We start from the raw sequence: 18,833 nt of genomic DNA, 5'->3' as shown, positions 1-18,833 counted from the left end.
GCTAAGTTTGGGTACACATTTCTGCTGAGCCTCAAGTAGTACATTCTTAAAATATAACCATCCATTTTCAATTGAATCTGTATCCAGTGTGCTCCAGTCTACCTCTTCTAAGTGTCACCTCAAGGTTTGCTTTTCTAAAATTGTAGATCATTGTTTTAGACTTGGTCCTTGTTTTTTTTTAAATAATTCCTCAAAGCTAACCATCTTGTGATCACAGTTTGCCATTGGTTCTCCAACTCTGACTCTGTCTTGGTCATTTGAAAAGATGAAGTCAATGCATGCACTCTCCCAGGTTGGTTCCCTGACAAATTGAGTTAGAAAGCAGTCATTTACCATCTCAACCATTTCTATTTCTGCTTCTGTATTCCCAACTGGGCTTTCCCAGTCTAAGTTTGGGAAATTGAAATCCCCCATTATAACAGCCACATCCTTGCTACATGCAGCCCTGATTACACTGTACAATGCAGCATCTTTCTAAATATTTGAGTTGGGTGGTCTGTAACACACTCCTACCACTAATCCTCCAGATCTTTTATTCAAACGTTTAACCCACAAAGATTCTGTTTCATTACTAGGATCATTACAATAGTGTCATTTCTGACATATAATGCTACCCCACCCATCTTCGATTTTGCCTGTCTCTCCTAAACTGTGTGCATCCTTTCAGCTTGTATTCATCCCCATCGTTTTCTGTAAGCCATGTTTCCGTCACTCCTACAACATCATAGTCACCTGCCAGCACTGTGGCTTCTGGGTCTAGCATCTTGTTCCTTTTACTCCTGGCATTGAGGTATAAACATTTAAGGACTTTTCTACTAGCAGTTTCCCTTTGTTTTCTTTCCTTAGTGGAACATTTCCCATTGTCAGAGCTCCCTGCCCCCCTGGTCCCTAGTTTAAAAGATTCTCAATTACTCTGCACATATGCTCTCCCAATGCATTAGCCCCCCTTCTGTTTAGATGTAGACCGTCCGGTTTGTACAGGTCCCATCTATCCCAGAAGAAAGACCAATGCTCCATAAATCTAAAACCCTCTTCCAGGATTTCAACCATGTGTTGAACTTTCTAATCTCGGTCTGTCTCCCTGACCATGCACGTGGTACCGGAAGTATTTCAGAGAAACCTACTGAGAAGGTTCTGCTCTTTAGTTTCATTCCTAACTCTTTAAATTTGTCTTGTAGAACCTCTGTCCTGCATTTTCCTATGTCATTGGTTCCAATGTGGACCATGACCAGTGGATTCCCCCCGGCTTTGGCCAGTAGCCCGTCTACTAGTTTAGGTAGATCTGCAACCTGAGCACCAGGCAGGCAAGATACCATGCAGGTCTCCTTATCACTAGATAAGGTGTGATCTACACCTCTAAGAATTGAGTCTCCTACTATAACTACCTCCCTCTTCTGGGGGGAAGTGGGCACCATGATGCTCTGGTGCTCAATTGCCCCCCCATCACCCTCGGAGCTGTCACTGTCCAATTCGGTGTCCAGCAGTTGGAACCTGTTGGGCATTTCTAGCTCTTGGGATGTCTCTAAGGGTCTTTTCTGCGGTTACGACCTACTGTAACGCAGCAGTTCTTTACACTTTTCTGCTCTACGGTCTCAACTCTCCTAGGTTTTGGCGTGCACACCATCTCTCTCATGGGCAGATTGACCAGTTCTTCCATATCACTAATACAGCGCAGATCAACAAGCTGAGCCTCAAGATCACGAACCTTGATCTCTAAGATTTCAACATGCCGACAACATTCACAAATGAAATCTTCTTGGATGAGTTCATCCAGAAAGGCAATCATTCTGCAAACCTGACACTGTACTGGCCACATGCTTCTAAATTTAGTAAGTTGTTGGTGCTGTCTCTTGGTTTTTGTCCCCTAAATCAACTGCTTGACCTTCTGTCACTGAGAAACCGCGCAGCTCTTTCTCTACAGCTGCTTAAATACCTTTGTGTTCAGCTTCTGGCCACCAATTGACACCTCACTGACTCAACCTCCAGAATCCCAGACTAAGTCACCTTTCCTTCACTCTAGTCTTACAGCTGGACTGAATTAACTACAATTTAGGCAAACTAGGAATAAGACTAACTTCAATTAAGGCAAATCTAAATGGAGGCCCAGCAAGGCCCAGCAAGGCCCAGCAAGGCTCTCCACGCCCCAGTATACCATTTCCTTCCGACAAGCTAAATTAGTTCACTGCTTTCCCCAAAATTAGATTGAGAACTTCTGTCAACACATAGTAGAATTCTTTGTATCCATACTAATCGTCACTATCAAATCTGTTTTTAACTTAAAGATGAGCAAGGCATACGTAATTTAGTGTTTTTTGGTTGGGTTGAGCTCTGCCTAATTTATTATTTTAATTATGTTTTAATTTAAGCTATGTTTTAGCATTTCTTTCTGACTTGTATTTCACAGATTTCATGAATTGTTGAGTTGAATACATTGATTAGGTATATATGTAGAAGCTGTTTTCTGATCTACATCAGTGTACCGTTGTTTTTTTAAGAAGATCAGGTGAAGTTGTAAATGTAGAATCTCTACATATTTATTGAGCATTTATAACTCTTGGTAAAATGCCAATTGAAATACTATATTCCAATCACTCTTTTTTTGGTTTATGAAATTAAACATTTTTTATGCTCTAAAGAAAAAAGATTTCACAGTTGCATTTTCTGTTGTTTTTATTGACAGCATTTCTATGACCTAAAATGACCTTTCTCACACAATAGAGTAATGGGGCCCTAGCACTGACAGAGGTGTAATTGTATATAACCAACAGATAATACTAAAGGGCACAGAATGGTAGAAAACCAGTCCTAGAACCAAATCCCCTGAGGCAGTGTTTTGCTTAAGGAGCAAAAGGTTAAATAAACAGAAGCAACATTTTCACTCAGTCCTGTAGTTGTGGTGCAGTGTATGCAAGACCTTAGTAGATAGAAAGTCTGGGGTCCATGTTAAGGTAAATGCATTTTCATGAGTGTCTATTGCAATTGGGTGTTTATTGTGGAAGGCCATGTTTATGTTGACTGTTTTTCTTTTGGAAATTAGATTGAGGCCATGGGAGCATTTTACGTGTAACCAGAGAGGGTTTCCAGACAGAGCCCATGTTAAGCATGCTTTTTCTTATATGATTTTTAATAAGACACAGCACAGCCTTTTTAGTGGTTAACTTATTTGAAAACATATCTGAAAATATGGTGTTGTAAAAGATAAATGTTTAACAGTTGGAGGAAAACAGTTTCACCACCTGTTGATTAGCAAGACAAGAACGCAGAATCATAGTTAATCACCTGGGATTTCGTGAAAATTCAGCAATTGTACTCCCTGTAATTAAGTTATGTGGTGTGTTATAGTGAAACATGTCTTTGTACACGTTTTAGGAAATGTGTTTTCATTGCATCGCATTAAATATCTTTAAAAAACATTGACATTCTCTGTACTGTCTCTGTAGGCCTATATGACTGTTTGCTGTACATGGCATGTAAACAAAATAAATATTTATTTCCAATTACTAATAATCTTTTATGGGCAATTCTAAAAAGATTCCTGCTTTTAGTGTTTTTTAGTTATTGTGTGTGTGTGTGTGTGTGTTGACTATTCTTTAAAGGTTTACAATATGTGCATGTGATGGGGGACCCCCCAAAATATTCCTACTTCAGGCTTACATCAGCTCTGCTTCCAAAAGCAAAAAACAGTTTGGTGTTATTGATAAAAAAAATAATCATTTGTATTTTCAGTTTAATGTTACTTCCATCTCAGCATAGAGTCAGTAATACCTGTTCCATTACTGTATTTGAAAAACAGAATTATCACAGACTAAGAAGAGTTAAGGAAAAAAAAAAAAACTAAGCGTGGAATAATTACATGCTCAGCTGGGAAATTAGAAGATATTGCTGCTGCTGACAGTCCGGGGGAAAAAATGAAATGAAAAATAAATGTTGCTTTCTGTGTTGAGCTCTAGACAAGCAATTAAAGGCTTTGAAAAAACTTGCACTTCACTTAAATGCAGAAAATTGCTTGTTCTTTTTCATTTGCGTTTTTTTTTTCTTTGCATCATAAAATCTGTTGCAAATGGGATTAAAATGGAAAGGGGAAAGATAAATAATAATTTCCATGATTTTATAAAAGTAATTATCTACATATATATTTTTTTTTTTTCTCACCCAGCAGAGATGGGTACATAATTATTCCTCAAGGCTATAATTGGTCTTTTGAATATACATGAGGCGATGAGCTAACCATTCAGAGACATTTCCCTTTTTTTTGCCTCGTAGGGTGCACCCTGTTAATTCAGCCCCCATCTCCTGCATGTTCTTTTGTAAACCAGAGGCTGTTTGCATGGCAGTGTGGAGGAGAGGTGACAGACTACAGGGACATTTCACAGCCTCACTTGACACTGCCACAAACTAGGTAGACAACGGAAATAAATTCAGTTGCCATGGTGGTAGTGACTGCAGGCATAAAAATCTTTTTCACTGTCTAATTGCCTTTTTTTCTTTTTTGTTCACACAATTACTTTCACCAGAAATAGGAAATAATAATGGAAATAACAAGAAATCAAGAATAGATCACCCCTACTGCACCGCCCATCCATGCCACCTTACATCCTCATTAAAAAATTGCTCAAAGAATTTATACAAAACCTTAGTTACCACATTTCACTGCTTCACTATTGTATTTTTAGGATAATTCATTTGTATTCTGCAAATAAAACTCAGGACATTCTCTGTTAAATGGGCCTTTTTCCTGAAGCAGGAAATGGCATGACTGAGAACTTGCAGTGAAGGAATTGAAATCCTTCCTGAGATTTGATTTGTTTGCTTTCCAGGATTTGATGAGTGTTTTATAACAATCTGGTTTGTCTTGAAGATTCTACATCTGTTTGGAAGGATAGAAATGTAAAACTTATTCAGAGTTTGTTTTGTATTTGTGTTTCTGCAGGTCCTGCAACAAAGATTTTTTTAAATTAACAATTTGAACGCAGTTGTGCCCAATCATAAATTAACAGGCTCCCCATTGGCAAACTATGGGATGCATTTGAGACTAATAAAACTAACTTCGAAATACCTAATCAAAACGAACATATTAAGTTAGGGTTGGAGTAACAATATTGAATATTAAGAGTAACCTTCCTTAATTCCTTTGTTTGATAATCAAGAGTTGTTTTTCTCATTTGACCTTTTGTTTGTGTTTGTGACTCTACTGGTCAAATGTATGAATTATTTAATAGCGGGAAAACAACACTTACTATATAAAAGCACTTTTTGTTGTTATTTTGTTTTAAATATGCAGATGATACAATTTAAATGCAAACCAATGAGCATTGGCCTTTAGATTTAAATTGCTCTCAGTTGGCAAGTGGATTTTTTATAGGAATCAGACACAACCCATTCTTGTATTCATGTATGCAGAAATATGTGCATGTCTTCATATATAACTACATATTCTGTGTGATCTGATTTCAGAGGATATCTAGTGGAGAGTAGTATCATTATCACAGAGTGTTTTACCTTATAATTGAAGAATCCATTTCCAAGGGGGCAGAATAAATGCTACATATTACCTTGAAGTACATTTGGTAAATAGATTGAAAACAATGGCAATATGACAGCAGTGACAGCAGTTGGAGGCTTAAAAGCCACCTCTTGAAGTATAGGCTGAGCTTTTCAGGGGGGTTAAACTGGTCCAGATTGATTCATGTGAATCGCTCAAAAAAAAAAAAAAAAAAGCCCATTAAAGGGGAACTCCACCAGAAATCCATATTTTCTCAGGTTATTCTGGAAGTCAATAGAGAAAATCAGAAAAGTCACGAAAATCATTAAAAAAAAAAACATTTTATGCACGTTCGATTGCTCTATCACACTATTTTTCCAAAAGCCCCATCGGTTTGTAGTCATAAAAAGTCTATTTCACCACTCAGAACTGTCGCCATTATTTTACATTATTATTTTATTCCAGGCACTACCATGTAGGCTACAGGTACAGTTATTTTATTGTATGTTCCCGAACTGCATAATGTGTAACTTCCTGGGTACCTGTATGTGTGCATATTCTTTTAAGTACTGCCAGATACTAAATTAAATGTAAATAATACATACAGCAGTATGGCTGTACTATATTGTCCAAAATACATGTAATGTCCCAATCTGCTGTGTAATACATTATACATAACCACCTACTCTCCATTGAATTGGAATTAATTTGTGAAACGTTTTATTAAGTTATTTATTGTAATTAATTAATAAACACTCATATAATTAATAACAGAATTATCAAACTCCACTGATAAATAAATAGCATGTGCTTATATGGCAGGGAAACAGTGATTTGTATTCCTGTTTAGAAGGACTAGAAGGATGCAATATGAATAGTCTTTTAAAAAGCAAATTAGTCATCTCTTTGCTGAGTGTCCTAGTCTATGTGTCTGTTGTGAAATCATCTTGACAGGCCACCTTTAGAGATGACACAAGCAAATGATGAAACACATGTATTGTGCACTCCCTTTTAGTAGCACACATCACTGTCATGAATAAAGCTGCAGTAATTGTTACATTCCAGCAGTCTGACAAGCCTCATAGCACTGCATTTTAATTACAGTGGGTCTAATACGCTTTTTCAGAGATGAAAGGTACAGTAAAGCATAAGTTAAAGTACTGAATTCATATAATTAATGTTATATCAATGTTACTTGTATTCCCAAATAATAACTGCTGTATAAATCTTATTCTTGGGCCGGATTAAATCAAAACTTTGACCCACCCGATAATAGCAAACTACAAACCTGTTCATCATAGCGGTTACATTTATGATTAGAAAAAAGTGGCATCTTACTAAAAATGAAGCTGCAACTGAGTACAATTCTGTAGTTTTCTGTTAGTGGGTGGGTCAAAGTTTTGATTTAATCTGACCCCATGTTGCATGCAAATCCTATATCTAATCCCCTTACCAGTGAAACGTAGGGCTAGACCAAATCAAAGTTATCACACTGGAAGTTGATGTGAAAGTGTTTCTCTACACCAAACTAAGGAAAAAACACACAAAAGTTTATAATAGTGTATGGACTAATAGTTAATATTCTAGTTATTTTAGGTTGTTTGAGTATTTAACAAAAACAAACACAAAAATCCCAAATACACCACTACATTTGCATGTGGAGATGCCAGATTTAGGCATTAAAAACATATCTTTGGATACCTCAGGGTTGTGGGGTTGCTAACAATATAATTATATGTAAATAATGGACATTGAAAAGCCTTATGTATGTTACAAATCATGTGTTTTTACTATTAAAATTTGGTGGAACAGCTTCTGAGAAAAAATGCCTGAAAGACTTCAATGAACCTTCAAGGACCACCCTAGTAACAACTACTTACACCGACTTTAATACTATTTTTTTTCAAGGAAAAGAGAGTTCTCATTCATTTGATAACAATAATATGGTATCCAGTAATAATCTAGTAACCTGGCAGAAATATGTTTGTGGTATCTCTACCATGTGTTCTCAGGAGAGCCCTGGTTCAGTTACAATGTGAAGCCCTAACCGGTCTCTGTTGTCTTTGTCTCCTAGAAGCCCCAGGCCAGGACTTTGTGACTCTGGACTATCGGCTACGCTACTACCCCAGCATCACATATGCGGTGATTGGCAGTGCAGTCATCTTTGTCCTGGTGGTGGCCCTACTAGCCCTGGTGCTGCACCATCAGAGGAAGCGCAGTGTGCTGCTGCCCCGGGTGGGCCAACCTCTCCACCGCCTGCACCAGCCCCTGCTGCTGTCTCGCCTCGTCATCCTGGACCGGCCCCAGGCCACGGCCTCCTACAGCACTAGCCGTGGCATCCAGCTCCTCTCCGGAGCGCTGTACCCCCGTGCTGGTCTGGCTATGGACTCTCCCCCCTCTTACTCTCAGGCAGTCCTGGATCTAAGGTACTGCTGACATGAATGACCATTAAAGAGCAGACCAAATATTGAGGAAGTAGTACTGTGCATGTTATCTATGAGTGCCTCAAGCTGGCATGTGCAGCAGTTAGCACAAGTTAGCACATGAACACATATGTGCAGTATTTTATGTGTTGTATGAAACAGATTGTTAAAATAACAAACTCTTAATACAACTCTAAGAGTAGACTATCTCGTGTTATCTTTCAAGTTAGAAGCACTGCCCAAGGGGGAGGGGTTTTCAGCGTGCATCACTGGAACATATCTAAGACATCTGTCTATCAAAGCTGCCATTGGCCCTTGTGCCCGTTACTCAAACAGGACCCTTCCACTTCCTGTTTGTATAAAAGGTTCGGCTGGCTGGCAGTACATACTTTCCTTCCACCGATTCGCTACAGTTGTGTGTTATTGTGCTATTTTAATTTTATTTAAATTAGCCACACTCTTTTGTTCCGTCTGCGCCACTGAAGTCCGTCGGCGCCTCGGTTCATCTCAGCTTCCACACAACTACTAGTCGTTTAATATTAATATTATTATTATTTTTATTCAGGCTAGTTTGCTGTATTGGTTTTTGTCCACAGGACTTTTTCCTCCATAGCAAGAGCACACCTCTGGATTCTGAACAGCGTGGCGCCAAGTGTCCCTGGTAACCCCCCCAGCACACGTGGTGTGACTAGGCCTGTACGGCCTGTACAGCCCGCACGGCGCTTGCACTGTGCAGTGCTTTGTTTGGCGCACTTCAGCGGTGCTTTGTGTTACTCCATGGGACCTCCCGTGTTGTTGCCACAAAAGAAAAGGCACAACTTGGTAGTAGTCTTCCCTGGTACTGCCCCAGTGCAGTAACGTGTAGTTGGCGTGTAGTGCCCCTCCCCCACTGTGTTGTGTTGCGTTGCCAGTGGAGACACGCTTACAGCGGCAAGTCCTGCTAGACACTCCACTGCGGCTGCTGGCTGCAGTGCATGTTCATGGTACAGATGGGATGGAGAGACCTTGGAGGTGGATTTGAGGGAGGATGTGGCTTTCCCACCTCCTCCCCCCACAGGTGAGGATCTTGTCCCTGCTTCGGCAGGCCGTCAGTCCGAGTTCTGGCCTGTACACATTCCCACCATTCCCTCTTCTCCCAGTGGTTCTGGAGAAGATCAGGCAGGAATGAGTGACAGTTCTGCTGGTAGCATCTCACTGGCCCCGCAGAGTGGTTTGCGGACCTGGTTTCCCTCTTGGTCGGAGAGCCTTGGCAGCTTCCCCTGTGGGCGGACCTGCTGTCTCAGGTGCAGGGCACACTGTGGCATCCCAACCTTGGCCTGCTCCAGCTCTGGGCCTGGCCCCTGAGTGGGATTGCCTGATGACTTGGGGTCTGTTGGGTGCTGTAGTGGCTACTATTCAGTCAGTGAGAGCTCCCTCTTTCCTCCCAAAAGTGCTCTCTCCTTTCCATATCTTTCCATCCTCCTCCCTTTTTTGTTTGTGTCTTACGGCGCACGGACACAGGGCCAGGCGCTTTCAAAGCAGTGCCTCTCGCACTGGATTGTGGACACCATTACCACGGCCTACGAGTTGGCTGGAGACCTGGTGCCTGAACAACTGGTGGCCCATTCGACTCGAGGTGTAGCCACATTGTGGGCCCTTTTTCAAGGCACCCCACTGGCAGACACCTTTGTTTGGTTCTACAGGCTGGACATGACGGGCACAGTTCCGCTGCTGTGTTTAGTGGGAGGCTTTTGAGTTTACTCTTGTGCCCCGGTGTGTATATAGTTAATTTATTATTGACATCGGTAGAGCATCTGTTGCCACTAGCTGCTGGACGGCAGTGTGTAACTTGCTCCTGTGTTCTGCATGTGGTGCATGAGCTGGCTCCTGCACCCCGCAGTGTATATAGTTAATTGGAATAGACAGTTGAGCTTGTCTGTTCCTTATTAAGTTGAGCGTGGACGACTGCTCCTGTTGTTAGCAAGGGCATTTTGCCTCTCTATGTATATAGTTCTTTTGCCAGCAGTCTGTGGCCCTGCCATAGCTATGCTATCTGTGCTGGGGGCTGCTGCTGCTGTATCCAGCGGAAGGCACTTGAGTTGGCTCTTGTTGCCCCGCAGTGTATATAGTTCCATTATTATTAATTTAATTATCTAGCAGTGGCTATCCAGTCTGGTTAACCCGCTGGTCAACAAGCTCTCTGACCAGCTCACTGCCTCCTCCCTTGCCATGGTTTGGTTATAATGTAACCCCTCTCCCTTGGGCAGTGCTAACTCGAAAGATAATGATGGTTATCTGAGAAAAGAGGCACTGCCCAAGGGTTGCAAGGTTGCACCGGAGTTCTTGCTCCCAACAAAAAGAGGAAGTCTTTGTGCAGATGTCACCTTTTATACAAACAGGAAATGGAAGGGTCCTGTTTGAGTGACGGGCACAGGGGCCAATGGCAGTTTTGATAGACAAATGTCTTAGATATGTTCCAGCGATGCAAACTGAAAACCCCTCCCCCTTGGGCAGTGCTTCTTTTCTCAGATAACCACGGTTGCATTCACAACCTATAATTTTATAGTAACATATTAAAGGAACTGAAATGTTAGCTGGTGAAACTTGATGTAAAGTGAAAGAAAGCACCTTTATCTCTGTAATTTTATAGCGAATTTGTCAATTTTGATTTATAATTTTGTCTGTGTGGGTTAATAAGCATGGGTGAAATGCCATAGAGTTAATGAGCATTGGTGAAAATAAAGCCTTACAAACAAATTGGCACGTACCTTATGTTATTTTTCTGGTACTATTAGTGTTAGTCTAGATGCTTTAATAATTTGTTTTTTAAATGATTGAGCTTTCTGCTGCCTTGACCTGGTCATCTTATTCTGTTAGTCTTGACAAATAAAGAGGGGAAATGTATACATTCCATTTGAAGATGTATACATTTTACATTTTAGTTCCAAGAAATACCTACTTTGTCTAATTTGATTCTGTTAGATTCTGTAAAGTGTTTTTTATCTATCAACTTGTTAATTGTTTTGTTTTTATTTGTTATATTAATTTCTCCATAGCCGACCTCCGTGGTTTGACCTCCCCCCTCCGCCATATCCCCCTGATGGAGAAGATCCTTCCCTGGGAGAATTGCCACCATACCAGCCCAGGAGAGAAAGCACTCCCAACCAGGACAGTCCTGGCACAGAGGGCAGAGATATATGCTCAAGGGACAGGTCAGAGGAGCATCTTTAGCCACTCAAGGACCGGTGTAAATAGACAAATGTACAGAGGGCAGTCTAACAGGATTGAAAGCACCAGCACTTCCACTTCTTCACCACAGTGCCTATAATCCCACCCTGCAAATGGATTCAAAGTGGAACTGTTTCGCTGTGCTGGGGATCATTTGTAGTTTGTCTCTGTGGGTCCTACTTTATGAAGAAGCATACTGAGGGAGATCACACAAAAGCAGAACATCTAAATATAATATTTTCTTGGCTCTGCAAAATTGTGGCACTTGGCTGTAGTCTGGTCTTTAACATTGACCCACTGTGATTTTTGCTTCTGCTTGGGATGAGCTTCCTTGCAAAAGTCATCTTTTATTGTGGGACATGTATCATTCTTCCCCAAAGGTGGTTAGATGAACTAATTTACGACAGGAATGAATTTGTCAACACATTAATCAAGCAAGTAACAGAACACAGAGCATGACCTTGTGTGACAGCAAAGGAGAAAGTGACCATGTGCAGCATCCCTCTATGAGTTATTACACAGGGTGGTATTGTATTAAACAGAACCTATTGTTGGAGCCTGAAGGAGGTGATGATATCCTGTAGTTACAATGAAGTTTCACAGCTGTGAAGGCTGTAATGATAGAAGGCTTGGAAAATCAAACGGCACAATTGTACAACTGTGCTCAGAGATGGAAATACGTAATTATTAAGAAATGCCTTTTTCCTTTACACAAGATATTCTCATAAGTTCTTCTGTTACAGTTATTCCAGCTTTGAATGTGGTCTTTTTATCTGTCTAGGTGTTTTTATACAAGAACAAGAAAAACAACAAGAAAAGGATGTTGTTCTAAATATCTCCTTTACAAGAATCAAACCAACCAATCATTCACAACCCAACAAACTGGATTTTATTTGCCACTGTAGGGATGATAGTTGGTCTTAGTTGATCCTTCCTTCCTCTTCCTGTTTAAAAGTACAGCTTGTGAGAGAAACTGACACAGAAATGAAGGGAACTCATGCAGCATCGTTAAATTGTAATGAAATATCAACGGTAAACAAGGATAAGGCACTCCATTTCTTTCTCTTAGTACTTATGACAAAATGCTTACTTTTTTGTAATTGTCAGAACTGCATATTGCGGAGTTCGCTCTGAAATTGGCCTTTCTTAGTACATCTACACCTTAGTCACTAAAACACTACCCCTAGTGCACTTGTCAAATTAATACAGAGGGTTGGTCCGCCAAATCAAATTCCAGCATCTACAATTATGTTAATGGTGTTCAATCAACTCATTCAGAATTAAAGGTATTGTTTTGTTTTGGAGAAAACCGGGGCTTTAATTGAGACCAAAAACTTACTTCATAACCAAAGATAGCAGTTTAAAAACAACCAAAAGAGAAAGGAAAGCAAAAATATAAACTCCTTCAAAATACAGTTGTTCTCTATGCATATAGATTGAGATCAGTGTAAGTCTTCTCCAGGGCGACTTACAATATATCACATTATTTTTACATACAATTGCCCATTTATACAGCTGGGTTTTTACTGGAACAGTCGAGGTAAGGCACCTTGCTCAATGGTACAACAGCAGTGTCCCCACCTGCGATTGAACCCATGACCCTGCACTCAGGGAGCCCTAACAACTACTCAAGAAAAGCACTACTACTACAAAGCAACGAACGCTGTGAAGGGGTGTTTATTACCTAGGCTTGGATAGGGGTTAATCAAGCACAGAAGTGGGACTATTCTCCTCCCAAGCTTTAGTTTAAAATGCCATTAAGTTAAATATATATATATTACATATACCATATGTATGCATGCACAATAATACAATAGGGATAATATGTACTGAGGTTGCATCTGTGAAACATGCAATGTTTCTGTGATTCCTGTGTTAATGTTGTAATGAAATCTGCTGCAAGATAGGAAGGGATTTGTTTTTTGTTTAAAATAATTGGAACCTTTCTGCAGAGCCACTTTGTATAGCTACCACTTTATTTCTGTATCTTGCTTGTGGCTTGTACATCTTCAAAACAGAAAATACAGTTTCAGTTGCAGTTATTGATACAGAATTATATTATCTCCCTACTTAGATCCATGGTAACTCAACCTTTACATATCTCTTAAAGATATATCTCTACTAGTTTAATATAATGCTTAATACATCCATTGGGAGCCAATTCTGCACTTCACTGCCACCCATAGAGCCCAGGAGAGAGTTTCTTTATATTTCACCTACCAATAACAGTGAGATGCCCTCTGAAGGGTATTCTCGTCCAGTTTAAGATGGAAACTGCCCATTTATTTTCTATTATACCTAATTGATTCATGTTGAGATAAGTGATCGTTACTCAATTGAAACATTAAGCACTTCTCTAAATTGCAAATTTCATAATTAGCTGCGGCCTTCCCTTCATTTCCAGTGTGCTCATTTGTGACAAATACATAATTTAGCAAAATATCACTTACTCTGCTCTTTGCATAATGGGGGCTATCTCACTGTCTCTTTCCAAGTTTATTTGACATTACATTTTTTAATTATTACAATATAAACTATACACTTAAAAAGCTCCCTATGATTACACTGAAGGTCCAGATCAGAGGTTCTTTGTTTCTAGGTTGTACTTACAAAAGTTATGTACATGTGCTGTGAGGCAAATAAGTAAATTTCCCCAAAAAGAAAGCAGAGTTCATCAGACGAAGGCATTATAGAAAAGTATTTAGTAGTAAAGTGGTTCCAGTGTGAAACACCATTATTAGGAACCCAATTACAAAACACTAAAGTAATTCATGAGATCAAAATAAGATGTATCCATTAAACATACAGCAGCTCTGATTTCCATCTGTACACCAGGTACTTACTGGAGGTTTCACTAAAAAATTTAAAGGTTAAAATGCAATGAAAGCCATTGGAGTCACTATAGTTCTCTAGGAATTGGTTTAAGCAGTTCTTTCAGTACCTCACAGACTGGTCTCTGTAAAGCAATGTAAATAGTATTATTTAAAGAACAAAACATTTTTGGAAGGATATGAAGTTTCTATATTTTGTTTATTTTTGCTTGTGGCTTATGTTATGTTTTTACTGCTGTGCCCACATACTGTTAATTATTTAACCACTACACACATTGAACTGATCCTCTTAGTTTGAAACACACGAATAGGAGCTGACAGGAAAACAGGAAAAATGTATAACTCGGAAAACTGCAAAACATTGGATACCTAATTGTTGTTTTTGTTTGAGGTTTTTTTTGTATATTGAATCATCTTTTTTTTCTGACTCATAGCCCTGAATTGCACTTGCAAATCCTCTAGGTGTATATGAGCTTGTTACAGAGATGTCACTGCCCTAGACTTGGAAGAGCATTCAAACCCCTCATGTCAAATGGGTTTGGCAGTTGTTTGGATCTGTGCTGATCAAGGGGCCGGATTAAATCAAAACTTTGACCCACCCACAAATAGAAAACTACACTCAGTTGCGGCTTCACTTTCAGTAAGGTGGCATTTTCTTCTAATAATAAATGTAACTGTTATGATGTACAGGTTTGTAATTTGCTATTAGAGGGTGGGTCAAAGTTTTGATTTAATTCCAAGGTCTGGGAGCTGTGCCTGAGATGGCAAGTTGAACCAGCACATGAAAACAACATACATGCATCTTTTAAAAGTTTACTGTCACGCCATTGTTTCTAACTTTTTAGTTATCGTGACAGTGGGAGGACTGATTCAATTCCTACTTATAACACAGGGTCTTTACTGCTGAGCAAGCAGAGCAAATGCTGGCAAACTTTAAACTTGCAGAACCCTATCAAGCCAGTTGTCTGCATCACCTTGAATAATCCCTGACTTCATTTGTGTCTGAATCGATATATATAAAAAAGTAATCCTCAGGATAAAATCTGTCTCAGAGGGATGCATGTTTTGTGCCTGTGAATCAGTCTCAGGGTGATGCCAGTCTGCCGTGTCGAATCAATCTGAATAGCAATTAGCAATTGAAAACTAAAGAAATGGGGAAATAATCGTGAATTCTCAAATGCTTTCATTAGGAAGCAAAATCTATAGTATGTGTTAAGGCTTCTCATTATTATTTTTCTGTCTGCTCCTCTTCACTCTAATTCAGGATTTGGAGCTGTAATCAGTAACCTTCTGGGAGTGTTGTCTCTTTTGCATGCTCATAGAAATAACTTCACACTCCCCCCTAAACCTCCCCTCTCCAACCACGACCATTTAGGGGTTTTTGATTCACAGGATAAAACAATCATTATACATTAATTCAGTTATTATATTAAATTATTATATGTATGATCTTGTAAGCAACATTGTATACTCTAGAATTAACTATATCAAATCAAATCTTCATCAATCACATCTGAGTTTGGCTCAAAATTCATTTCCAGGTGAAATTCCAAATCCTTTTTGGTATTTATTGATCTATTTATTTATTCGTAACACAGAGATTGTTACTGCAATCTGGAACTAACAGCTGAAGCTGACTCCTTGGGGTCATCCAAAAGATGTGTATGTGATCACAGTTTTTGGCTATCATTTGAGCATGATACATGAAATGGCCTCCTCTTTATTTCAGATTTGCTTATGTTATGGTAATGTTGCCTAATACTAACAATAATAATGAAACAATTATTAACATTATTTTATTATAAAAATGAGTTATTTTTTAAAATATAGTTTAAAGATGTCATGCCTTTAATCAGCACACTTTTGATACATGATACTTTTAAAATAATATTTATGACCGAAATATATGGAAAATAATAAGGACATTACAGGGACTGAAGATATGATGTGGGTAGATAAACATATAACCACAGAGTATTACTCTACAGAATTCATGAAATCTTTCACAAAATGTATACAGTCTATGAAATGTATTAAAGTTGCATTTTGTCTTCTTCATTGTCAACATAATTATAGTATTGTAGTTTTCCTTTGTTATTATTTCCTGCCAGTTGCTTCTATTTTACCCTGTTTCCAATGACCCTCATCTCAAGTTCCAGCCAGAGTAGCTCCAAAATGACGACTTTTTGTTTCAGTCAGGTTGTTGTTTTTTTGCCCTAAAATATCCGCAGCCTATGCTCAAATTATCACTTGCAATTCAAGGAATTACATTTAAAAAGACATAGGCTGGTATATTAGTTGTGTTTTGTTTGTGTATGAAGCAGATTTCACATGCAGAGAATTGTCTTTGAAAGCATTACAGGTATTGAAACAAACTCTACAAACTATGCATCTAAATATGACTAAGATAACCAACAAAAAACTAGCTGGAGTAATGAAAGCATCTGTCGTCTCTGCTAAATGACCTTTCCAACCAATAACTAAGCTTTGAGCAACAACAGTACCTGTATAACAATGTAATGTATATATACAGCAATTATACTTAAGAGTAATTAGGCGTAATTAAGTCTGCAAGAGTTGAAGAGACTGTTTTTGTCTTTGAGAACAGAAAACAGTAGTTGTATAAAAATACATATTTTCACACTAGTCTCGTACATTCAATACAAGCTAACTTAATGTGCAGTCTAAAAAAGGAATGATAAAGGAATCGTTCCTTAAAAAACTGTTTACTGTATGTGTATTATATTCAATTTCTTCTCTCCTTTCCTTTGTTGGTGCTGTAAGTGATCATTTCTAGGTAGTTTTCAGTTTTTCAAGTCTTTCCTTGGTATTTCATTAATTTAAAAGATTTTAAATTGAAAGTGAAATAATAATTAATAATGATAATAATTGAGCTATGTATAATAACTGCTTGTTACCATAAATTATTGTTGTTATTATTACTTATTTTGCTGAAATGTTTATACTTCAAACAGAACATACACTTACACTTTTGTGTTCCCTTATTGTGTTATCCAGTCCATGAGACAGATGACCCATTGGGTTTATAGGTTTTTTGACGGAGGACCACATCAATACAATCGAGTGGCTCAATTAGATAAGGTTGATTGGCAACTTAAGTGTCCTGAATCTGGAAACAGTGTATTTAATTTGATTTAGCATTTCATTAATCATTCTGTGGTTAGTCTTCAAGCTTCCAATATACCAAAGAACAAATAAATAGATTTATAAATACACAATTTTCACTGTGGTAATAACCAATCTGGTATCAATTATATGGTCAACCTGAATAACCCTTTGTTAAATGCTGGGGCCAAGAATCTTTTCTTTATGCTTCTTAAACAACAAACAATTCACATTGAAGGAATACAGCTTATCCTCAAAATGAGGTACATTATTTCTATTTTCTAATTCAACTTTCAAACTTTTATTTTATAATCAATCCTGTATTTTGGTTTTGTTACCTTGTAATATGATTTGTATGATGTTTTCTAAGAAATGTATAAATGTAAAGTAATATAAATGATTTTCCCTTTGTCTAAGCTATCTTGTATATTTTCTCGGATAAGATTCATTTGAAAAGGGAAATTTCTAGATAGGGCACATACACAATTTTTATGACAGCTTTAACTAATGGAGAAGCAAGACAAGTGTATTTCTCTTTCACATATATCTTTCTGGAATACAAAGATTAAAAAAAAAAAAAATCTTCTAGTGGTTTATGTTATATAATATCATATACATTCCACAGACATGAATTGAACAACATCCATAAACTCCCCTGACAAAAATATAAATAAGGAACAGAACATTTATTTCAGGAATTAATTGATCTAGGTCACTAATTTTCAAACGGGTTTGTAAAGGAGTTAATCCAAGAGTTCCCTAAGAAAAATGAGAAATAATTTTGCTACAGTGTAAATTTAGCAGTACACATTATTAGTATTGTGTTGCCCTGTTATATTGTTTTTATTGCATTTGGTTTTTAAATATTAAACATCAGTTTCAGCTGAGGGTTCTTATCAAAAGTGGTATTTTTAGAAGAGGTCCCATAGGCAAAATGTGAAATTAAGAGTGAATGATTTAGATTATTCAAAAACAGTGGGCTGAACAGTGGTGTTACTGAATATTATCATTGCATGTTTTGCATCTCTGGTCTAAATGAGAAAAATAGATATTCAGTGTATGATTGTATGAGGACAGAACCAAAAACTTAGTATAGGAAGAAATATTCTCCTCATCTCCACCGTCTCCCTCTTTGCCCTCCTCCCCCATTCCTACTTATATCTTATATACAGAAACCCACCCTCGACCCTTCTTCTCTTCAGAATGACCACCCTGTCTCCTTTCTCCACTTCCTCTCCAAAACCTGCTTACACTCCCTCCATCCCGCTTCAGTCTTCCTGCTCCAGAACACTTACTGTACCCCTCTCTGCTCCCCATCCTCCTTGGCCAAGTCCCTTTCCACCCTCCTGTGGGAACCACCTCCTCCCTGAGGCAAGTGTTGACAGGGGTGGGGTACTCATGACACGTAAGGATTCTCCACATAGCTTTCTGTTATATTAATATTTATATATGACAATATTCATATTAATCCATTTAGTTATTAATCTAGTTGTTTTTCATTTCCTTTGAGTACCACATACACATGCAGCTGCATGTTTGTAAGCAACCCTGCTGATGATATGGTTTGATATTCGATATTCAAGTTCAATTCAATACCAGCACTACCTTCATTGTACACTACTCCTTCAATATTGCTAGGACAATTATGATTAACCCTTCAATTACACGTCTGCAAACTACACAAAGAGTCTTACGTATATTATGTGCTATCATATGTTAAAATAATAAATATACAGAAACTCACCAAGTTTTGATATTTTACTC

The 18,833-nt window shown here is 38.3% G+C and overlaps 1 protein-coding gene across 1 annotated transcript in view; it reads left to right on the top strand.

Annotated features, from left to right (window-relative positions):
* ldlrad3 (low density lipoprotein receptor class A domain containing 3) overlaps positions 1-17,485 on the top strand; it is a 129,262-nt gene extending 111,777 nt beyond the window's left edge. The window contains exons 5-6 of the mRNA XM_066701037.1: positions 7,557-7,908; positions 10,941-17,485. Of these exons, the coding sequence (XP_066557134.1) occupies positions 7,557-7,908; positions 10,941-11,115 (527 nt within the window). The 3' untranslated portion in view covers positions 11,116-17,485. The remainder of the gene's footprint in view (positions 1-7,556; positions 7,909-10,940) is intronic.
* The last annotated feature ends 1,348 nt before the right edge of the window (positions 17,486-18,833 follow it).

The sequence above is a fragment of the Amia ocellicauda genome, chromosome 4, assembly GCF_036373705.1.
Source record: "Amia ocellicauda isolate fAmiCal2 chromosome 4, fAmiCal2.hap1, whole genome shotgun sequence".
Classification (NCBI taxonomy): Eukaryota; Metazoa; Chordata; class Actinopteri; order Amiiformes; family Amiidae; genus Amia; species Amia ocellicauda.
Note: the sequence above shows the minus strand (reverse complement) of the source record. Positions and strands in the feature narration are given on the sequence as shown.